This window comes from Muscardinus avellanarius (assembly GCF_963383645.1).
Source record: "Muscardinus avellanarius genome assembly, chromosome: 16".
In the NCBI taxonomy this organism is placed as follows: domain Eukaryota; kingdom Metazoa; phylum Chordata; class Mammalia; order Rodentia; family Gliridae; genus Muscardinus; species Muscardinus avellanarius.
In genome coordinates this window covers 3,670,666-3,691,147 of record NC_137802.1, presented here as the reverse complement: position 1 = coordinate 3,691,147, position 20,482 = coordinate 3,670,666, and the positions used below count along the sequence as shown (strand labels likewise).

The following is a 20,482-nucleotide window of genomic DNA, read 5'->3' as shown; positions in this document are numbered from 1 at the left end:
TATTTTTTATTCTTTATTTTGAAGCAGGGTCTCACTGAGTTGCAGAGGGCCTCGCTAAGTAGCTGAGGCTGGCCGCGAACTGTGATCCTCTGGTCTCAGCCTCCCAATGCTGGGATGACAAGCATATATCACCAGTAAGGCCCTCTGTTTTCATTTTGAAACAGTCTCAGTAAGTTGCTCTCTAAATTGCTGAGGCTGGTCTGGAGCCCGTGATCCGGAGTCAGCCTCCCAAATACTGGAGTTACAGGCCACTATCTCCTGCCTGCTTCTATTTTGAAACCATCTCACTAGGTTGCTGAGTCCCTCTAAGTTGCTGAGGCTGGCCTGGAACCTACGATCCTCCTGTCTCCGCTTCCCGGTTACTGGGATCACAGGCGCGCAGTTTTTATTGTGCACCTACTGTGTGCCAGGCCCCGTGTGGCCCAGTGCTCCACAGGTAGTAGCTCACTGAGCCCTCGCCGCCGTAGCCCTGTGCGACGGCACCTGTGACCCTGAAGCCCATTTCACAGGTGAGGAAGGTGGCAGGCACCGCCAGGTAAGTACCTCCGCCCAGGCTCAAGGGCGGGGCGCCTGACTCGGACTCGAATTCACAGTTGTCTGAGTCTAGAGCCACACTCGTGGATGTGCAAATGAATGAAAGAATGAAGTGTGTGTGTGTGTGTGTGTGTGTGTGTGTGTGTGTGTGTGACTGTGTTTCTGTGTGTGTACCGATGAAGGAATCCAAGGGGGTTGTAAGCAAGAGCTGGCCGGCGGCTGCAAGAGGCGGGGTCTGTCCAGGTCCGGGTCTGAGACTCCTGCTGGCCTGGCCTGCTCCCAGGTGGCAGAGGGCCCACCGCCCAGTCTGGAGCCCGCCGGGTGAGGACAGGGTCTTGGCATCTTCCCTTGGGCGAGGTTGGGTGGGCGGCTGCGCCCCCTCCCCAGCAGGCCACGTCCTGGGCCCATCTGGGACCAAACCTCATCTCCGAGTGCGGGGCAAGCAGTGTCTAGGGCTGGGGCTGGCGGTGACCGGTGGGCGGGGCGAGCCCAGGGCGGTGACTGATGGGCGGGGCGACGCGGGGGGGCGGTACCAGGGTGGGCGGGGCGATTATAGGGGCGGTGACTGATAGGCGCGGTGAGGAGGTGGGAGGTACCAACGTGGATGTGAGGGCGGGGCGTTGCTGGGGCTGGCATGGGCGTGGCCACAGCGGGGGCGGGACTTGGTTGTTTTGGGGGGTGATGGTGCTTGGTGGGCCGGGCGGCAGGATCGCCCTGGGGTGGGCGGGGAGGGGCCAGGCAGAGGCAGGGGCGTCTCCAGATGGGCGTGGCGTGGAAGGAAAAGTGCTACTGCGTGGGATGGGTGGTGCCTGTGGGCGTGGCTTGGTTGGTGGGCGGGGCCGGAGGCGGTGTTGCCAGGGTTGGGGCGGGGCCAGGGCTGGGTGTGCAGAGGGAGAGGGGCGGGGCTACGAGCTCAGGCCCCGCCCTCACGGCCCCTGCGGGTCGGTCGCCTCCCCCAGCCCGGCTGTCCTGAGCCCTGGACGCCATGAAGCAGCTGTGCTTGTGCGCAGCCGCCTCCTTCGCGGTAGGGCCCGGGCGGGCTGCTGGTCCCTCCTCCTCCCCCTCCTCCTCCCGCTCTTCCTCCTCCTGTCCCCTCTGTGCAGCCTGGACCCCCACCTCCACCCCAGGCCTGGGAAAGATGGGCGCGGGAGAAGCGCGGGGCTGGGGCAGTATGGGGGATGGACTCTGGAGACACAAGGGCACGTTTGGGGAGACAGTTTTGAAGGCTGTGGGGACATTTGGGGACACCGATTTGGAAGCAGCCAGGCAATCGGGGCGACAGTGTGGGGCTGTTGGGGAGAGATCGTGGCACTGAAAAACAGTTTTTGAGACCATTAGACATTCGAGGGAGCCTTGGTTTGGGGGTTTTTTTGAAGGACATTTTTGGGACAGATGGTTTGGGGCGGGAGGTTTCTGGAGGACGCTGGGCCATTGGGGGAGGCATTTGAGATGCTTCTCAGGTTGTCATTTTGGGTAACCAGGCCTTGAGATATTCGGGGCACAGTTGCAGGCAGGTGCAGTGTGGGACAGGGTCGCCTTGAGGGACGAGGAAAGGGCCCGAGGGCTCAGATAGGGAGACCAGGGTCGTTTGGAGAAGTCCAGGGATCGGTTTCCCGGAGGGAGGTTGCAAAGGTGGGTTCGCACCCAGGAGCTTGAGGTGGGGGAGAACGCTTCGGAAGGTGCTGAGGGTGGATGGGGGCTGTGGGTTCCTGGTGGATTGTTGGGGTGATGGGCCTGGGAGCAGATGCTGGGGGGTGCAGGCTTGAGAGACACTGTCTCAGGCCCCCCAGCCCAGGACCACCTCCCCCCTCCCCCCTGCAGCTGCGGCTCAGCCCCACCGACCTCGGCTCCTGCCCGCCCTGCGGCCCCTGCCCCATCCCGAAGCCGGCAGTCAAAGGCAGGCGCCAGGCAAGTGCCCAGGGGTGGGCGGCGCGAGCCTGGAGCCCCTGCAGGGGGAGGGGAGGGGGCAGCCCCCATCCAGGCGCCACATGCCTTTGGGTGTGCCCGCAGGGTCAAGACTGGGGCAAAAGTGACGAGCGGCTGCTGCTGGCCGTGGAGAACAACGATGCCACCCGGGTGGCTGCGCTCATCTCCCGCAAGGGGCTGGTGCCCACGAAACTGGACCCCGAGGGCAAGTCCGCGTGAGTGCCCCGCCCAAGGGGTGGGGTGGCCACAGGAGGCCAAGCGGGGCCTGACCCCTGACCTCTGACCTCCAGGTTTCATTTGGCGGCCATGAGGGGCATGACCAGCTGTCTAGAAGTCATGTTGGCCCATGGCGCCAACGTTATGAGCACGGATGGAGCAGGTACTACCAGCTGGATTGGGTCCCCGGCCCCAGGCCCTGCTTCAAGCCCTCAGGGTCCCCTACAGGAAGAGGAGGGCACAGGGGCGGGCTGCTCAGCTGTGCCCAAGGACAGACACGGGCTGGCACTAAGCATGGAGAATTGAGAACTTGAGGCCAGGGGTGTGTGAAAGTAGCTTAGATCCGGAAAGCAACAGACACAGCAAAGAACCTGCAGATTGGGGGAGAAGCTGCCGGGTTGGGGGGCAGCTGAGCTTAAGAAGCATCTGGAATCAGGTGTGGTGGTTCACGGCTGTGACCCCAGCACTTGGGAGGCTGAGGCAGGAGGATCGTGCAAGTTCGAAGCCAGCCTCTGCTGGCTTAAGAGACCCTGTTTCCAAATAAAAAATATAAAAAGTATTAAAAAAAAATAGGTCTGGGAGTGTAACCCGGAGGTAAAAGGGTTTCCAGGAACCCCAGTATCACACACACACGAAAAAACTGGGAATGGTGGCCCACACTTGTAACCCCAGTACTTGAGAGGCCGAGGCAGGCAGATTGCAGGTTACTGGCCAGCCTCAGCAACTTAGCGAGACCCCCCTTTGAAAATAAAAATTGAGCCAGGCGTGGTGGCGCACGCTTGTCATCACTGCATTTGGGAGGCTGAGACCTGGAGGATCGCGGTTCGCGGCCAGCCTCAGCTACTTAGTGAGGCCCTCTGCAACTCAGTGAGACCCGGTTTCAAAATAAAGAATAAAAAATAGGGCAGGGGGTGTAGCTCGGAGGTCGAATGCCCCTGGGTTCCATCCCCAGACCCGCAAAAAAAAAAAAAAAAAAGAAAAGAAAAATAGAAACAGCACAGGAGGTGTAGCTCAGAGGTAGAATGCTCCTGGGCTCAATCCCCAGAACAAAAACCAAAAGTAAAATAGAAAGGGATGCAGGTGTAGCTCGCAGGTAGAATGTCCCTGGGTTCAATTCCCAGTCCCATTGGTGTGTGTGGGGGGAACAGAAGTAGCACCATTTGAGAGCTGGGCTTGGTGGTGCATTGCTGTAATCCCAGCACTTGGAACTGAGGCAGGAGGACCGCAGGCTCGAGGCCACCATGCGGTAACTTAGGGAGACCCTGTTTCCAAAAGAAAAATAAAGCGGAGCCAGGTGTGGTGGCACACACTTGTCATCCCAGCATTGGAGGCCGAGACAGGAGGATTGTAGTTCGCGGACAGCCTCAGCTACTTAGTGAGGCCCTCTGCAACTCAGTGAGACCTTGTTTCAGAGAATAAAAAATAGGGCTGGGGGTGGAGCTTGGAGATAGAATGCCCTTGGGGTCCATCCCCCGTACCACCAAAAAAATAAGGAAGAGTCTGGGGCGCTGGGATCTGGAAGCAGCCGGGGCATCAGGACGGTCTGGGTGTGAGTGCGCTGGGGGCCCCGTGAGTGCTGATGTCCAGCGCCATGCAGACATGAGCAGCGGGTGCTCCGGGGTTCTGGGCACCGCACGGCCCCATCTGAATCCTCAGGGCTGCAGTTTGAGGCAGGGCGGTCTGAGCTAGCATCAGAGCCAAGTGAAAACTTGCGCAACGGTGGGTTCCGGCTGCAGCCCCGGGGTGCTGAAGCGCGTATAGTGGCTGAGATGTGGGGGGTGCCAAAGCCCTGGGGTGTCCACCGGTGGGTGCAGACTGCTGCGTGTGGGGAGGTGTCTGGACACTGCCAGTGGGTAGCGCTGAGCGTCTCTGGCCACTGGGAGTTGCGTGGCTTTGTGTGTGTGTGTGTGGTAATGGGGGTGGGACCCAGAGGCTTTCTACCTCTGGGCTATGCTCCCAGACCTATTTTTGGAAACAGGGTCTCACCAAGTTGCTGAGAGCCTCACTACGTAGTTGAGGCTGGCTTCGAACCCGTGCGATCCTCCTGTCTCAGCCTCCCAAGCGCGGGGATGACAAGCGTGAGTGCGCTACCACGCCCGGCTGTCGCATGGCTTTTGTTTAACAAGTCACTGGGGTCCCTGTGGGCCAAGGTTGAGGAAGGAGCTGGAGCCACAGCAGGACGTGGAACCTCGGACCATCTCTCCTTTCAGGTTACAACGCCCTCCACCTGGCCGCCAAGTATGGCCACCCACAGTGCCTGAAGCTTCTGCTACAGGTGTGACTGGTTTAGCTCCTGCGACCCCCTCTCGGGGTGCCCTGGGGGCCTTTAGCCTCTTTGAGACATCCCCTCAGTACCAGACATCCGGGTCCCCCAGAGCCCCCAGACCCTGCCTGCCGGTCAGCCGCGGCCTTAGAAGCTCGTCTCCTCCCAGTCCCTGATCCCTCGGGCCCCTGCCGTCCCTTTTTGTCACCAACCCTCATGAGAGAGCGGTCACCTGGGGGCCTGGGAAGTGAGCCCCGTGCCCAGGGCGTGGGAGGTGTCCCCGGGGCCCCAGGCCGCAGCTGACCCGTGCCCCTTCCCAGGCCTCCTGTGTGGTGGACATCGAGGACGGCAGTGGCTGGACGGCCCTGCACCACGCTGGTGAGTACAGCCCCCGGCCTCTGCCCCCGAGGACACTGGACTTGGGGTTTTTCTCTCAGAGTGGGAACCAGCCAGGGGCATCCTGCTCTTCTGTGTAGCACCTACTGTGTGCTGCCTGACACCGAGGCTCAGCACGAATTCACAGCAGCACCCCCCAGGAACAGACACCATGTATGGAGGTTCTGGGGGCCCCGTGCTTCCAGACTTGGAAGTGTAGCGCGCATGTCCGGTCTTTGTGAGGATGGGGGTGCAATGCCCAGAATTCAGGTTCCCTTGAAGAACCCGAGTAGTCCTTCACAATCCCCAAATCTAAACCCCTTCCCGCCAGAAGAGAAGCACCCAGCGAAGACATCCTCACCACCCAGCTCTGTTCACCAGGCCCCCGAGAGTCAGGATTTTACCAGTCACTCAGAAAACATCTGTTCTAAGTTGGCTGTGGTGGCACGCCCTATAATTCCAGTACTCTGGAGGCTGAAGCGGGAGGATCGCAGGTTCCAGGACAGCCTCAGCAAGTAGTGTGACTCTCATGGGCCTAGGTTGACCCTGTTTCAGAGCCAGGCGTGGTGGCGCACGCTTGTAATCCCCCCGCGCTTGGGAGGCGGAGACAGGAGGATCGCGCAGGTTTGAAGCCAGCCTCAGCTGCTTAGTGAGGCTCTCAGAACTTGGTGAGACCCTGTTTCCAAATAAAATATTAAGTAAGTCTGGGAGTGTAGCTCCCCTGGGTTTCATCCCTAGTACTGCAAAAAAAAAAAAAAAAAAGAATAGAAATTAGAAATAGGACTGGGAGGCCGAGTGTCCCTGAGTGTGTGTCACACGCTTGTAACCCCAGCACTTGGGAGGCAGAGACTGGAGGATCGACGTTCAGGGCCAGCCTCAACTACAACTCAGTGAGACCCTGTTTCAAAAACTAAAAAATAGCTGGGCGTGGTGGCGCACCCTTGTAATCCCCGCGCTTGGGAGACGAGACAGGAGGATCATGCAGGTTCGAAGCCAGCCTTAAGAGACCCTGTTTCAAAAAAAAAAAAAAAAAAGGGATAAAATAGGTCTGGGAGTGTAGTCCAGAGGTAGAAGGGCTTCCAGGAACCCCAGTACCATCAATAAATAAATAAATAAATAAATAAGATTAAAAAATAGGGCTGCGGGTATAGCTTGGAGGTACAATGCTCCTGAGTTCCATCCCCAGTACTGCAATAAATAAATAAATAGGATTAGGGGTGTAGTTTGAAGGTAGAATGCCCATGGGTTCTATCCCCCATACCACTAAATAAATAAATAAATAAATAAATAAATAAATAAAAATAAAGAATAGAAATAGGGCTGGGGGTAGAGCTTGGAGGCAGACTGCCCTTGGGTTCCATCCCCAGTACTGCAAAAATAAATGAATGAATGAATGAATAAATAAATAAACAGGGCTGAGGGTGTAGTTCAGAGGCAGAATACACGTGGGTTTCATCCCCAGTACCGCCAAAGGGAAAATACAAACCACAACAGAAGGGGGAAATAAAAATGAAACTTGGTGGGGATTCCCACCCCAGAGGGAGCCCCAGGGACCTAGGGAAAGCTCGGGGTGCCCTGGCTGCCAGGGGTCTACAGGGGCTCTCTCTGCCTGTGGCCCCCAGGCGGCCGCGGACCTGGCCGGGCCTCGCTCCCCTGTGCGCTGACGCCCCCTCCCTTGGGGCTCTCCCGAGGGCCCGGGATCCGAGTCACCTGCCCTCCTGCCCACCCTCTTCCCTCTCCTCCAGCGGCCGGCGGCTGTCTCTCCTGCTCAGAGATGCTGTGCTCCTTCAAGGCGCATCTGAACCCGCGAGATCGGGTGAGCTTTGGGGCTGCCTGGGGTGAAGTGGGCGCCCACCAGGCATCCTTTGGGATGTGTGAGAACATTTGGGGTGCCGCTCAGGGTGGCCCTCCAGGCTTCTCATGCTATCCCCTCCTTCCTCCCCTCCCCCTCCTGCTCCTCCTCCTCCTCTTCCTCCTCCTCCTCCTCCCCCTCCTCCTCCTCCTCCCCTCCAGTCGGGCGCGACGCCTCTCATCATAGCGGCTCAGATGTGTCACACAGAACTCTGCCGCCTCCTCCTGCAGCAGGGGGCTGCTGCAAATGACCAGGACCTGCAGGGCAGGTGAGCCTCTGCCCAGCACTGTGTGCTGTGTGACCTTGACCAAGTGTCTGGACTTCTCTGAGCTAAGGACGGGGAGGGAGACCCAGTTGTCCTCTGTCTCTTCCCAGCCTCCAGGTGGGTGGGCAGTGGGCCTTGGGGATTCTGCACCCTCTCAGCAGCCCCCTTCCCCGCAGGACAGCCCTGATGCTGGCCTGTGAAGGGGCCAGCCCCGAGACAGTGGAGGTGCTGCTGCAGGGCGGGGCCCAGCCGGGCATCACGGACGCTCTGGGCCAGGACGCGGCCCACTACGGCGCCCTGGCCGGGGACAAGTTCATCTTGCGCCTTCTGCAGGAGGCTGCCCAGCGCCCCTCACCACCCAACGGTAAGCCAGCACCGTCTCTAAGCAAGCCCAGGCACCTGCGCCCCCATCTTCCAATCACCCCTTCTCTTCTTATTGTGGGTGGTTTCATCTTTCTCTGCTGCACTCTAGGAGATTTCATGGCTCCCCTACTTGGGGCAGTTTCAAGGAGCCCGTATAGAGTAGTCTAGGGTCCACTCTGATTCCCTGTGTTTTTAGAACTACCTCTGGCAATGCCACTGTGCTCTCTCTCGCTCTGAGAGTTTCAAAGCCCCTCCTAGCCACCTTCTTGGGGAACTCCCCTAGAGCTGGGAGTGGAGACCCTGGGACCCAGTGGCTGACCCCGCTCCCCTCTCTCCCGGCCCCTAGAGGACGACTCGGGCGAGGCCTCCTCTCAGGTAAGGGTCCCTAAGGACTGAGCTTCCTCCTGGGCTGCGATTCGGTGGAAACAGAAGGAAGAGAGCCGGGCGTGGGGCGCAGCTCGTCACCCCAGCACTCGGGAGGCCGAGACAGGAGGATCATGGGTCACAGCCAGCCTCAGCGACTTAGTGAGGCCCTCTGCCACTCAGGGAAACCTTGTTTCAAAGTAAAGAATAAAAACTAGGGCTGGGGGTGCAGTTTGGAGGTCAAATGCCCCTGGGTTCCATCCCCAGGCCCGCAAAAAAATAAAAATAAAAATAAAAATAGTGCTGGGAGCTGGGCATGGTGGCCCACGCTTGTCATCCCAGTACTTGAGAGGCTGAGACAGGAGGATCGCAGGTTTGTAACCAGCCCCAACTACTTAGTGAGGCCCTTTGCAACTCGGGGAGACCCTGTTTCCAAATAAAATATAAGGGGCCGGGATGTAGCTCAGTGGCAAAGCGCCTGCTTTGCAGGTGTGGCGCTCTGGGTTCGATCCCCGGTTCCAAAAAAGACAAAAAAAAAAAAAAAAAAGAACCAAATAAAATACAAAATAGGTCTGAGGGTGTAGCCTGGAGGCAGAAAGCCCCTGGGTTTTATCACCAGTACCAGGAAAGAAAGAAAGGAAGGAAGAAAGAAAATGAAAGGAGGGAAGGAAGGAAGGAAGGAAGAAAAGAAAAGAGAAACTCCTAGGTCACCTGTGCCAGCCAGTGCAAGCCAAAGAAAAAGACCCAGGACTTTGAGAAAATGCCGGGCCCTCTCCCTTATTCTGGGATGAGGCAGGCATAGCCCCGGCCGGGCCGCTTCCCCGGGCGGGGGAGAGGCGCTGCCAGCCTGGGGGGTCCGGCGAGGCCCGCGGGGCGCCCCGTGCCCTGTGCTCTCTCTGCCCACCCAGAACTCTGCATCCAGCCAGGAAAAGCGAGGGGCTCCCAAGAAGAGGAAGGCGCCTCCGCCCCCCGCCAGCATTCCCATGCCGGTGAGAGGTGCGGGAGGCTGGGGCCCCAAGTGGCAGCCTGGCCTTCGGGCCCCATCTAAGGTGGCGGGTCCCCGGGGTGGGGAGGGGAACAGGATGACCGCGAAGCCTACGAGGAGATCGTGCGGCTGCGGCAGGAGAGAGGCCGCCTCTTGCAGAAGATCCGGGGCCTGGAACAGCACAAGGGACGGAAGAAGCCGGAGGTTAGGAGCAGCAGAGCCCGGCCAGCGCGGGGGCCATCCGGGGGGAAGATTCCCTGCCTTCCCTCCCCCTTCCTTCTCTCCCCTCCGTCCACACAGGGCTCCTGGCTGTGCCTCCAACACGCCAGGCTCCGCCCCGCCCCAGGGCCTTTCCACGGGCTGGAGTGTTGCGCCCCAGATGTCCCCACGGGTCCCTCTTTCGCGTCCTTTGCCCCGTGTCAAACCGCAGCACGCAGAACCCTCACTTCTCAGCTTTCTTTAATTCTGCTCGTAGCACTTTCGGCTGTGCACAGACAAGCTCGGGAAACACTTGTGGAATGAATGAGTGGACAGATGGGGGGTGGGAGCTGGGCAGGAGGTGGCCAGCGAGGTCCCGACGCAGACCCCCGGTGCCTTCTGCCCGCAGCTGCAGGAGGCCGAGGCCAGCTCGCTCCACAGCCTGGAGAGACAGGTAGAGCATCGATGGGGCGGCGGCCCCTGCCCGCGGCCCCGGCCGAGCGCTGAGCGCGCCCCGCGGTGTCCAGGTGCAGGAGCTGCAGCAGCTGCTGGCCGAGAGGCAGGAGGAGAAGGAGAGCCTGGGCCGAGAGGTGGAGAGTCTGCAGAGCCGCCTTTCCCTGCTGGAGGTGGGCGCTGAGGGCGGGGCGGGGCCGGAGCCAGGGCGCGGCGTGTGGGCGGGGCCGATGAGGGCGGGGCGGGGCCAGGGCGGGGTAGGTGGGCGGGGTCGGTGAGGGGCGGGCCCAGAGAGGGTGAGGCTCTATAGGACAGGGCCAGGTGAGTGGGGCCAGAACCTGGAAGAAGCAAGGAGGGCGGGGCCAGAGCAGGGGCGGGGCTGGAGTCAGGGAGGGGCCAGGTAGGCGGGGCCGGACTGGGGTGGGGCTCGACTGGGCGGAGCCAGAGCCAGGTGGGCGTGGCCAGAGCCAGGGCGGACCCTGACCAGGCCGGAGCCAGGTGGGTGGGTTAAGAGTAGGGGCGGGGCCAGAGCCAGGGAGGGGCCAGGCATGACAGCCACACCAGTATACTTAGAGCCAGCGATACACGTGCAAACGCATACACAATATATCCTTACAAACCCACAGCGACACACAGGCAACATACCAACAAATATACACCCATGATAGACACATGTCCAAACAAACATACATGCATCAATGGGCCAGCTCACTCATGCACACCAGCAAAGGCAGATAGAAACTCAGCGTATAGACACAGCTAGTTCAGAATGCCCCTGGGCTCAGTCCCCAGCCCTCGTGCCCCAAAAGGTCACACAAGGCTGTTGGTTGGTGCAGCTCAGTGGTCAGCGTTCGCTTAGCATGCACAGGCCCTGGGCTTCATTCCCTGCATGGCCACAAAAGAAATACAAGCCGGGCCACACTTATAATCCCAGACCTTGGGAGGCTGAGACAGGAGGATAGCGGTTCGCGGACAGCCTCAGCTACTTAGTGAGGCCCTCTGCAACTCAATGAGACTCTGTTTCAAAATAAAGAATGAAAAATAAGGCAGGGGGTGAAGCTCAGAGGTCAAATGCCCCCAGGACCCGCAAAAAAAAAAAAAAAAAAAAAAGGCTGGGCAGTGTAGCTCAGAGATAGAATGTCCCTGGGTTCCATCCCTAAAAACAAGGGGCAAGGGGCAAAGGTCGTAGTTGGGACTCAGTAAATACTAACACGGCCAGCCCTAGGTGTAAGAACACCAAGGACTCTGGAGTCTTGGGGGAAAGGGAGTGAGAGGGGCACTAGACCCCAAGCCAGACTCGGTACCCCACCCCAGAGTGAGCGGGAGAACACCAGCTACGATGTGGCCACCCTTCAGGACGAGGAGGGGGAGCTGTCGGACTTTGCAGGTGAGCCCCTGCTCTGCGATCCTGTCCAGCTGGTTCTGTAGCCTCGGGAGATGGAGGCTTGGGGGGTGTGGACATCACAGCCCGGGAAGGGGGTTCGCACAGCCTGTCAATCCTTCCACCTGCTTAACCCCGGGCTGCCCCTCCCCCTGCATCCCACTGGGGCCCCCTGCTCCTGCCCCCTGTGGCCCGGGGCCTCAGGCCTGACTCCGAGCCCCTGCCAGGGGCCGAGGCCCTGCTGTCGAAGCGGCTGAGCCCGTCAGGCCAGGAGCGCTTGGCTTTGCTGCAGGAGCGGGTGGCCGAGCTCACCAGACAGAACCAGGAGCTGATGGAGAAGGTGCAGGTAGGGAAACCGAGGCCACGGACAGCTACAGGACCCCGGGGGCTTCTTCCCTGGGGCCAGGGAGTGCAGGCAGGCTTCGGGGTGTCCCGACAGGCACTCACGCCTCTGCCACCCCCAGATCCTGGAGGACTTCGAGAAGGATGAGCCGCAGGTGGAGGTGAACGGCGAGGCCCAGGTCGTGCCTCTGGCCCTCTACGACTCCCTGCGGGCCGAGCTGGAGGAGCTCAGGAGGCAGCACGCGGAGGCCCTGGGGGCGCTGGAGCAGCAGGAGGCACGGAGGGCCACGGCGGGAGAGGAGGCCGCCCAGGGGGAGGACAAGGCCGGGGGCAGCAGTGTCACACACAATGGGCTGGCAGAGGCAGAGCTCTCGGGCACCGCAGCTCCGGAAACCGAAGTCAACGGAGCCGAGGCCACAGATGAGGAGGCCGCAGACACGGAAACTGCCGGAGGCAGGACTCTGGAGGCAGCTGCCCCGGCCGCCCCGGCCTCGACCCCGGAGGCCACAGAAGAAACCAGGCCCACGGGTGCCGAGGCCAGGGCCACCGGGGAGGGCACGGACGCCAGGGAACCAGGAGCGGCAGGGACAGAGACCAGAGACGCAGCGCTTGGACAGGAAGGACAAAAGGCAGAGACGAAGACCTCGGGCACTGAGGCCACGGGAGCAGAGCCCCGGGACACGAAGGAGGAGCCAGAGCCGCAGGCCGGCGTGGCGGGGGCTATATCTGCAGAACCCAGGGCCATGGAGGCCGGGAACCCGGGGGACCTGGAGGCCACGGGGGCAGAGCCCACGTCAGCCGAGGCCACTGGGACAGAGCCCACTTCAGCGGAGGCCACGAGAACCGAGGCCACGGGAGCCGAGGCCACCGGGACAGAGCCCACTTCAGCGGAGGCCACGGGAGCCGAGGCCGCGGGGCTCCCCGCCGGTCCCATCCGCCACCCCGGCGCCGCCGAGGCCTCGCAGCAGCTGCAGGCCGAGCTGGAGAGCCGGATCCGCGGCCTGGAGGCGGCGCTGCGGCAGCGGGAGCGGGAGGCCGCGGCCGAGCTGGCGGAGGCCGAGGCGGGCCGGCTGCGGGCGGCGCAGGCCGGCGGCGGCGGCCCGGGGCAGCTGCGGGCGGCGCTGGAGCAGGCGCGGGAGGACCTGCGCGCGCGGGACGCCCGGCTGCGGGAGCTGCAGGCGGCGGCGGGCCGGCTGGACGAGGCGCGGGCCGGCCGGCTGCTGGCCGAGGAGGCGGCGCGGGGGCTGCGCGCCGAGCTGGCCCGGCGCGAGGAGGCCTGGCTGGAGCAGGGCCGCGAGCTGGCGGCGCTGCGCGGGCAGCTGGCCGAGGCGGTGGCCGCCGAGCAGCAGCAGCGCGCCGCGGCCGCCGAGCTGGGCCGCGCCCGGGCCGCCGCCGAGGCCCATGCCGCCGAGCTGGCCGCCGCGGGCGAGGCCGCCCGGCGAGGCCTGGCCGAGCTGCGCGAGGCCTCCGAGGCCCTGCGCCGGGGCAGCGTGCCGGCCGCCGAGCACCAGCGGCTGCAGGCCGAGGCGCGGGAGCTGCGCGGCCGGGCGGCCGGCCTGGAGCAGGAGGCGGCGCGCCTGCGGGCCGAGCTGGAGCGCGAGCGGGCGGCCAGCGTGGCGCGCCCCGAGCACCAGCGCGTGGTGGGCGCGCTGCAGGCCGACGTGGCCCGGCTGGAGGGGCAGCTGGAGGAGCTGGGCCGGCGGCACGAGAAGACCAGCGCCGAGGTCTTCCAGGTGAGCAGCGGCTGGGCGCACGGGCGGCCGCACGTTGGGCGCCAGGCGGCCGCCCGTGTGAGCCGAAGGTCCGTGCGGCTCACCGCCCAGACCGGTCAGCTTCTGTGTCCTTTCCCTTCCCTCCGCTGGTTATCGAACCCAGGAGCATTCTACCCGCGAGCTACAGCCCCGGCCCCTTTATTTTTTGTTTTGAAACAAGCATCTCCCAGGCTTGCTCAAAGTCTCACGGAGTCACGGACACTGGCCTTGAGTCTGGGATCCTCCCGTCTCAGCCTCCTAAATACTGAGGTTACAAGCATGCACCACCATGTGCGTAGACAGATACACACACACACACACACACACACACACACAGTTTGACCTCATCATTTTATTTATTTATTTATTTTTTGGGTCTGGGGATGGAACCCAGGGGCATTTGACCTCCAAGCTACACCCCCTGCCCTATTTTTTATTCTTGGTTTTGAAATAGGGTCTCACTAAGTTGCAGAGGGCCTCACTAAGTAGCTGAAGCTGGCCGCGAACCGCTGTCCCTCTGGTCTCAGCCTCCCGAGTGCTGGGATTATAAGCATGCGCCCTCAAGCCCGGCTGACTTCATCATTTTAATGGCAACTACTTTTTTTTTTGTTGTTGTTTTTTGCCCGTCTGAGGATGGAACCCAGGGGCATTCAACCTCTGAGCTACACCCCCCCCCCTGCCCTGTTTTTCATTCTTTAATTTGAAACAGGGTCTCACTAAGTTGCAGAGGGCCTCACTAAGTAGCTGACGGCCATCCTCCTGTCTCAGCCTCTGAATGCTGGGATTACAAGCATGCGCCTCCACGCCCGGCATTGGCTACTACTTTGGGGGAGTCTGATTCTAAAACCTTTGTCACAAGGTCATGAAGATGTTCCATATTTTCTTCTAGCATCTCTATTATTTTAGTTTCACAATGACGTCTGTTTCATCTCTGGTATCTGTGCATGGTGTGAGGTAGGGATCAAAGATCACAATTTTTTTTTTTTTTTGTAAGCAGTGGATTCTATTTCCCATTAGATGTTTTTTATCTAATGTCCGTTTTCTCTGGTGGTCATTTTTGACCCTGTGGTTTCTTCCAGCTGGCTTTTTGTGAGCATGTCATAAAAATGCTCTTATAATAGTTTTTAGCCCTTTGACCAATTTGAAAGAAGGATGTTATGAACAGGGAGTTTTGCTCTCATTTTTAGCTCAGTGGACTTGGATGCTGAGGTTTTATTTATTTTGTGGTGTCAGTGATTGAACCCAGGAGTGCTCTACCACTGAGCTTCCTCTCTAGTCTTTTTTAATTTTTATTTTGAGGCAGGTTCTGACTAAATTGCACAGGTTGGCTTCAAACGTGTAATCCTCCCTCCTCAGCCTCCTGAGTAGCTGGGACGACAGGAGTACACCGCTGTGCCTGGCTCTTTGTACTGTGTGTAAGAAATCTGCACACTTTTGTATCACTGGCAGTGAAAGGAATATTGATGTGATAATAGAAAATAATCTCAGTAGCTCAAAAATAGTATTAATGGTGCTGGAAACTGTCCTTAGCATGTCCCATATTTCTGCTAACTGTATCCTCACAACCACCTGCCGAAGGGGCAGCTATTGTTACCATCTTCATTATGTGTACTTACTTTGGTACTGAGTGTCAAACCCAGGGACATTCCACCTCCAAGCCCTAATTATTTATTTATTTATTTACATTTTGCGGGTCTGGGATGAACCCAGGGGCATTTGACCTCCGAGCTAAACCCCTTGCCCTAGTTTTTATTCTTTCTTTCTTTCTTTTCTTTCTTTCATGGTACTGGGGTTCCTGGAAACCCCTCTACCTCCAGGCTACACTCCCAGACCTATATTTATACTTTTTTATTTGGAAACAGGGTCTCTTAAGCCAGCACAGCTGGTTTCGAACTTGCGCGATCCTCCTGTCTCCGTCTCCCAAGCGCAGGGATTACAAGCGTGCGCCACCACGCCCGGCTTATTCTTTATTTTGAAACAGGGTCTCACTAAGTTACTGAGGGCCTCACTAAATTCCCGAGGCTGGCCTCGAGCCAGGGAGCCTATCTCAGCCTCCCAAGTACTGGGATGACAGGTGTGTGGCACCACCCTCAGCTTAATTGCCTTCATTTTATGTCCAGGGGAACCAGGGCGCAGACAGGGGGAGTCACTTGTCTTGGCCCACACAGCCAGTAAGTAGTCCAGAGGTGCACAGCAGGGTCCCAACGTTTTCCTGGCAGAGAGAAGGAAAGAATTTCCGTGGGTCAAACCCCTCCAGGCCCATGTGGGCTGGAATATCCTGAGGCCCAAGCAGAGGTCCAGAAGAGCCCTGGGGCCCAAGCATGTGCGGGGTCCACGTGTCCTCAGAGTCGCGCGTGGGCTTTGCCGCAGGTGCAGCGCGAGGCCCTGTTCATGAAGAGCGAGCGGCATGCGGCCGAGGCCCAGCTGGCCACCGCGGAGCAGCAGCTACGGGGTCTCCGGACCGAGGCCGAGAGGGCGCGGGAGGCCCAGAGCCGCGCCCAGGAGGCCCTGGACAAGGCCAAGGAGAAGGACAAGAAGGTGGGTGCCCCTCCACGTTCCCTTGGGGCCCCACTCAGCAAAGGTTGGGAAAAAACCTTAAAAATGTCCCCGCCAACAGGGGCATGGGAATCAGCCCATTTTCCAGATGGGAAACTGGGGCACAATGAAGAAAGGGGTCTCTGCTTGGTCACTCTGGCTGTTGTTCTACCTTCTAAATATAACCACAGCAACATGTATTGAGCGCTTACTGCATACGAGGCCGGTGCGTTTAGCGTGGAGTAATGCCTTTAGTCTTCAATTGGAGGCCTCATAAATTAGGTGCATAACGGGCCCCGTTTGAAGAAACGTAGGCACGGAGAGGTGAAGCCATTCACCCAGGGTCACACAGCCATCCAGTAGTTCAATCACCGTGTGAACCCAAGTCCTGAAGCTTTCATCTTAACAGCAATAATAAATACTGATGGACTTGGGAGGCAGAGACGGGAGGATCCCAGGTTCCAGGCCGGCCTCAGTGATGTAGTGAGGCCCCCAGCAACTTAGTGAGATCCTGCATCAAAATAAAAAACAAGGCCGGGCGCGGTGGCGCACGCTTGTCATCCCCACGCTTGGGAGGCGGAGACAGGAGGATCGCACAGGCTCGAAGTCAGCCTGCTGGCTTAAGAGACCCTGTTTCCAAATAAAAATATAAAATAGGTCTGGGAGTGTAGCCCAGAGGTAGAAGGGCTTCCAGGAACCCCAGTACTACCAAAATAAATAAATAGATAAATAAATAAATATTATAAATAAAAAATAAAAAACAAGCCAGGCATGGTGGCACACGCTTGTAATCCCAGCATTTGGGAGGCTGAGACCGGAGGATGGCAGTTCATGGTCAGCCTCAGCTACTTAGGCCCTCTGCAACTCAGTGAGACCCTTTTTCCAAATAAAGAATAAAAAATTGGTCTGGGGGTGTAGCTCGGAGATAGAATGCCACTGGGTTCAATCCCCAGCACCACACAAAAAAATAAAAAATAAAAAAGGCTGGAGGTATAGCTCAGAGGTAGAAAGCCTCTGTTCAATCCCTCACACAATAATAATAATACTGATAATAATAATACTGATGACAGCAACTTCCAGTTTTGGGGTCAGGCATTTTTGTTTTATATTTACCACTTTCATCCTTCTTATAACCCTAAAAGCCAGAGAACATTTTATCTCCCCTTTTCTGATGACCACGCCGAGGCTCTAAAAGGTGGGACGTCACACAGCTCAGAGACACAGGGCATCCCTGGGCAGTGCCCGAGACCTCGGGCCCTGGGTGTCATGCCACAGAGGAGCGCCCACCCCTAATGTGCTGTGTGACCGTGGATAAGTTGCTTCACTTCTCTGAGCCTCCGTTTACTTCTGTGTCCAATGAGGCTACAGTTCAGGTGGGCCCGTGGGTCCTCAGCACCGTGGACACCGCGCTGCGTCCTTCTCTGGGGCAGGCAAGCCGGGCGCTGCAGGTGCTGAGCAACGTCCCTGGCATCTACGTGCTTCAACCCCTCTTGTGAGGACCACAGAGGTCCCCAGACATCGGCCTGGGTCCCGCGGGCGGATGCACAGAATACCCCTGGTTGAGAACATATGGTCTACTTGAATAAGGTCCAGCATTTTATCCAGTGCCTGCTGTTTTCTGGGGATCTTTAAAACTTCTGTGCAGAACGCCGGGTGTGGCGGTGCACGCTTGTAATCCCCGCGCTTGGGAGGCGGAGACAGGAGGATCGCGCAGGTTCAAAGCCAGCCGCGCTGGCGTAAGAGACCCTGTTTCAAAAATATACAATAGGTCTGGGAGTGTAGCCTGGAGGTAGAAGGGCTTCCAGAAACCCCAGTACCACAAAAAAAAAAAAAAAAAAACCAAAAACTTCTGTGCAGAATAACAGCTACCTACTAAGGTAAGACCATGATTCTCCCCAGATTATAGACGGGGAAACAGGATCAGAAGGAATAAGTCATCTTTCTGTCCTTGAGAAAGGGGTGGGACAAGAATCTTTTCCAGGTCTCTGTAACCCTAGCCCAACCAGGCCAGGTGTCTTTAAATTCCTGTGCCACCGATTTCCCTTGTACATGGGCCAGCAGAGTCCCCAAGAGGGGACAAGATCTTTTTCTTTTCTTTTCTTTTTTTTTTTTTTTTTTTTTTTTTGCAGGTCTGGGGATGGAACCCAGGGGCATTTGACCTCCGAGCTACACCCGCTGCCCTATTTTTTATTCTTTATTTTGAAACTGGGTCTCACAGAGTTGCAGAGGGCCTCACTAAGTAGCTGAGGCTGTCTGTGAACCGCAATCCTCCAGGTCTCAGCCTCCCAAATGCTGGGATTACAAGCGTGCGCCACCACGCCCCGTGACAAGATCTTTTTCTAATAAAGGGTGAGAAAGTAAAAATATTTTCTGCTCTGCTGAACAGTCTGTGGGCACAGTTGCACTCTGCCACCATTATTATAAAAACAGATACAAGACACCACAGAACTGAATGGGCATGGTTGTGTGCTAATAATGCTTTATTTATTTTTTGGAGGTACTGGGGTTCCTGGAAACCCTTTTACCCGCAGGCTACACTCCCAGACCTATTTTATTTTTTTGGAAACAGGGTCTCTTAAGCTAGCGCGGCTGGCTTTGAACTTGTACAATCCTCCTGTCTTCGCCTCCCAAGCGCAGGGATTACAAGTGTGAGCCACCACACCTGGCTAATAATACTTTATTTATAAACACCAAACTGTGAGCTTGATACAGCCTTCACGTGTCACAGAAATACCATTCTTCTTTTGACTTTTCCCCCTGGTAGTTAAAAAATGTGAAAGCCAACCCAGGCATGGTGGAACGTGCCTGTAATCCCAGTTTTTGGGAGTCTGAGACAGAAGGATCGTGGGTTTGAGATCAGGCTCAGCAAGTAGGCAGACCCTCATCAACCTAGAGAGGAAACTAAAAATAGGACTGGAGGGTGTAGCTTGGAGGGAGGTGGAATGTCCCTAGATTCAATCCAAAGAGGAGGAGGAGGAGGAGGAGGAGGAGGAGGAGGAGGAGGAGGAGGAGGAAGAAAACAGGCATGGTGGCACATGCCTGTAATCCCAGTACTCAGGAGATTGAGACAGAAAGATCACAGGTTCTAGACCAGTCTCAGCAATTTAGGGAGACCCTGTTTCAAAATAAAAAAGGTCTGCCGAGTGTGGTGGCCCACACTTGTAATCTCAGCATTTGTGAGGCTGAGACAGGAGGATTGCACAGGTTTGAAGCCAGCCTCAGTAGCTTAGTGAAACCCTGTTTCCAAACAAAGTATAAAATAGGTCTGGGAGTATAGCCTGGACGTAGAAAGCCTCTGGGCTCCACCCCCAGGACCACCAAAAAAAAAAAAAAAAAAAAAAAAAAAAAGGGGCTTGGGATGTAGCTTGGAGATAGAATGCCCCTGGTTCAATCTCCAGTACCACAAAAATAAATAAATAAATAAGAAAGGTCTGAGGTATAGCTTGAGGGTAGCTTGAATTCCCAGTGCCAAAATAAAAAAATCAATAAAAGTAAGAAATAAAATGGGCCGGGGTATAGCTCAGAGGTAGAAGGCCCCTGGGTTCAATTCCCAGTACAACACAAACACAGAAACAGCAAAGCCTTTCCTAGCTGGTGGGCGGTACAGAAGCAGTGGGTGGATGTCCTGGGCCTCGGTGGGCAGGCCACTTTCTTGCAGGACCTTGTCCATGGTGGCCTGCTGCCCTGAGATGTCCCTGCCCCCAGCCCTGGGCGCTGGGGGGCCCTCTGACAGCCGCCCCCACCCCCAGATCACAGAACTATCCAAGGAAGTGTTCAGCCTCAAGGAGGCCCTGAAGGAGCAGCCGGCCGCAGCCCCCGAGGTGGAGGCCCTCCGAAGCCAGGTGACGGCCCTGCGGAGGCAGATGGAGGTGAGGCTTACACGGAGGGGAGGCCCGCGGCATAGCGGAGGCCAAGATGCTTCACCGAGGAGAGGCCCGGTGGGCAGGAATGGCGGGGCGCATGCGCAAGGCACGGCAGGCCCTAGTCGTCTACTTCAGCCACCGGCGGCCAGGAGGGTGCAAGCCTTTGCACGCGAGGCACCTGGGTGTGTCTTGCTGGGGACCCAGCTTCTCTGAGCATCCCTCCTCGCCCACAGGAGGCCGCCAGGGACCACGGGGCGGTGGTGGCTCTGTACAGAAGCCATCTTCTGTACGCCATTCAGGTGAGCTGGGTTTGGGGCTGGCTGCTGCTGCGGCTGCTGCTGCGGCTGTCTGGGCCTCAGTTTCCCCTTCTGGACAATGGCGGTGGCGAGGGGCTGGTCCAGGGAGAGGCTCACAGGCTGTGCACCTCCCTGCACCAGGTCTCTCTCTCTCTCTCTGTCCCCGCACCCCAGGGCCAGATGGATGAAGACGTGCAGCGGATCCTCAGTCAGATCCTGCAGATGCAGCGGCTGCAGGCGCAGGGCCGCTGAGGCCCGCCCGGCCAGCCCCTCAGGGACAGCGGCCCCGCCCCGCCAGGTGGCCCAGCACTGGACACCGGCCCGGGTGCCTTCCTGGCTGCCCCAGCTGGCTCCATCGCCACCTGGTCCCTGCCTCTCCCTCCCCGCCGGACAATCTGACTTTCTGTGTCCTGCCCACGTCCCATCATGAAAGCCAGTCCAGCAATAAAAGCCTGCCGTGCACAGGACAAACGGACCGGTGGCCTGACGGCTGGGTGCTTGGAAAAGGGATGGGGTGGTCC

The 20,482-nt window shown here is 58.3% G+C and overlaps 1 protein-coding gene across 1 annotated transcript; it reads left to right on the top strand.

Annotated features, from left to right (window-relative positions):
- Positions 1 to 1,519: 1,519 nt before the first annotated feature.
- Positions 1,520 to 20,213, top strand: ANKRD24 (ankyrin repeat domain 24; the record flags this gene model as incomplete). The annotated part of the gene is made up of 21 exons (XM_080713906.1): positions 1,520 to 1,558; positions 2,356 to 2,442; positions 2,545 to 2,675; positions 2,751 to 2,839; positions 4,887 to 4,951; positions 5,260 to 5,317; positions 7,060 to 7,130; positions 7,328 to 7,434; positions 7,608 to 7,795; positions 8,141 to 8,169; positions 9,066 to 9,146; positions 9,239 to 9,346; positions 9,750 to 9,794; positions 9,868 to 9,966; positions 11,108 to 11,180; positions 11,402 to 11,520; positions 11,639 to 13,249; positions 15,638 to 15,805; positions 19,552 to 19,671; positions 19,899 to 19,964; positions 20,136 to 20,213. The coding sequence occupies 21 exons, from the start codon at positions 1,520 to 1,522 to the stop codon at positions 20,211 to 20,213; spliced, it is 3,432 nt and encodes a 1,143-aa protein (XP_080570032.1).
- Between the last annotated feature and the right edge of the window lie 269 nt (positions 20,214 to 20,482).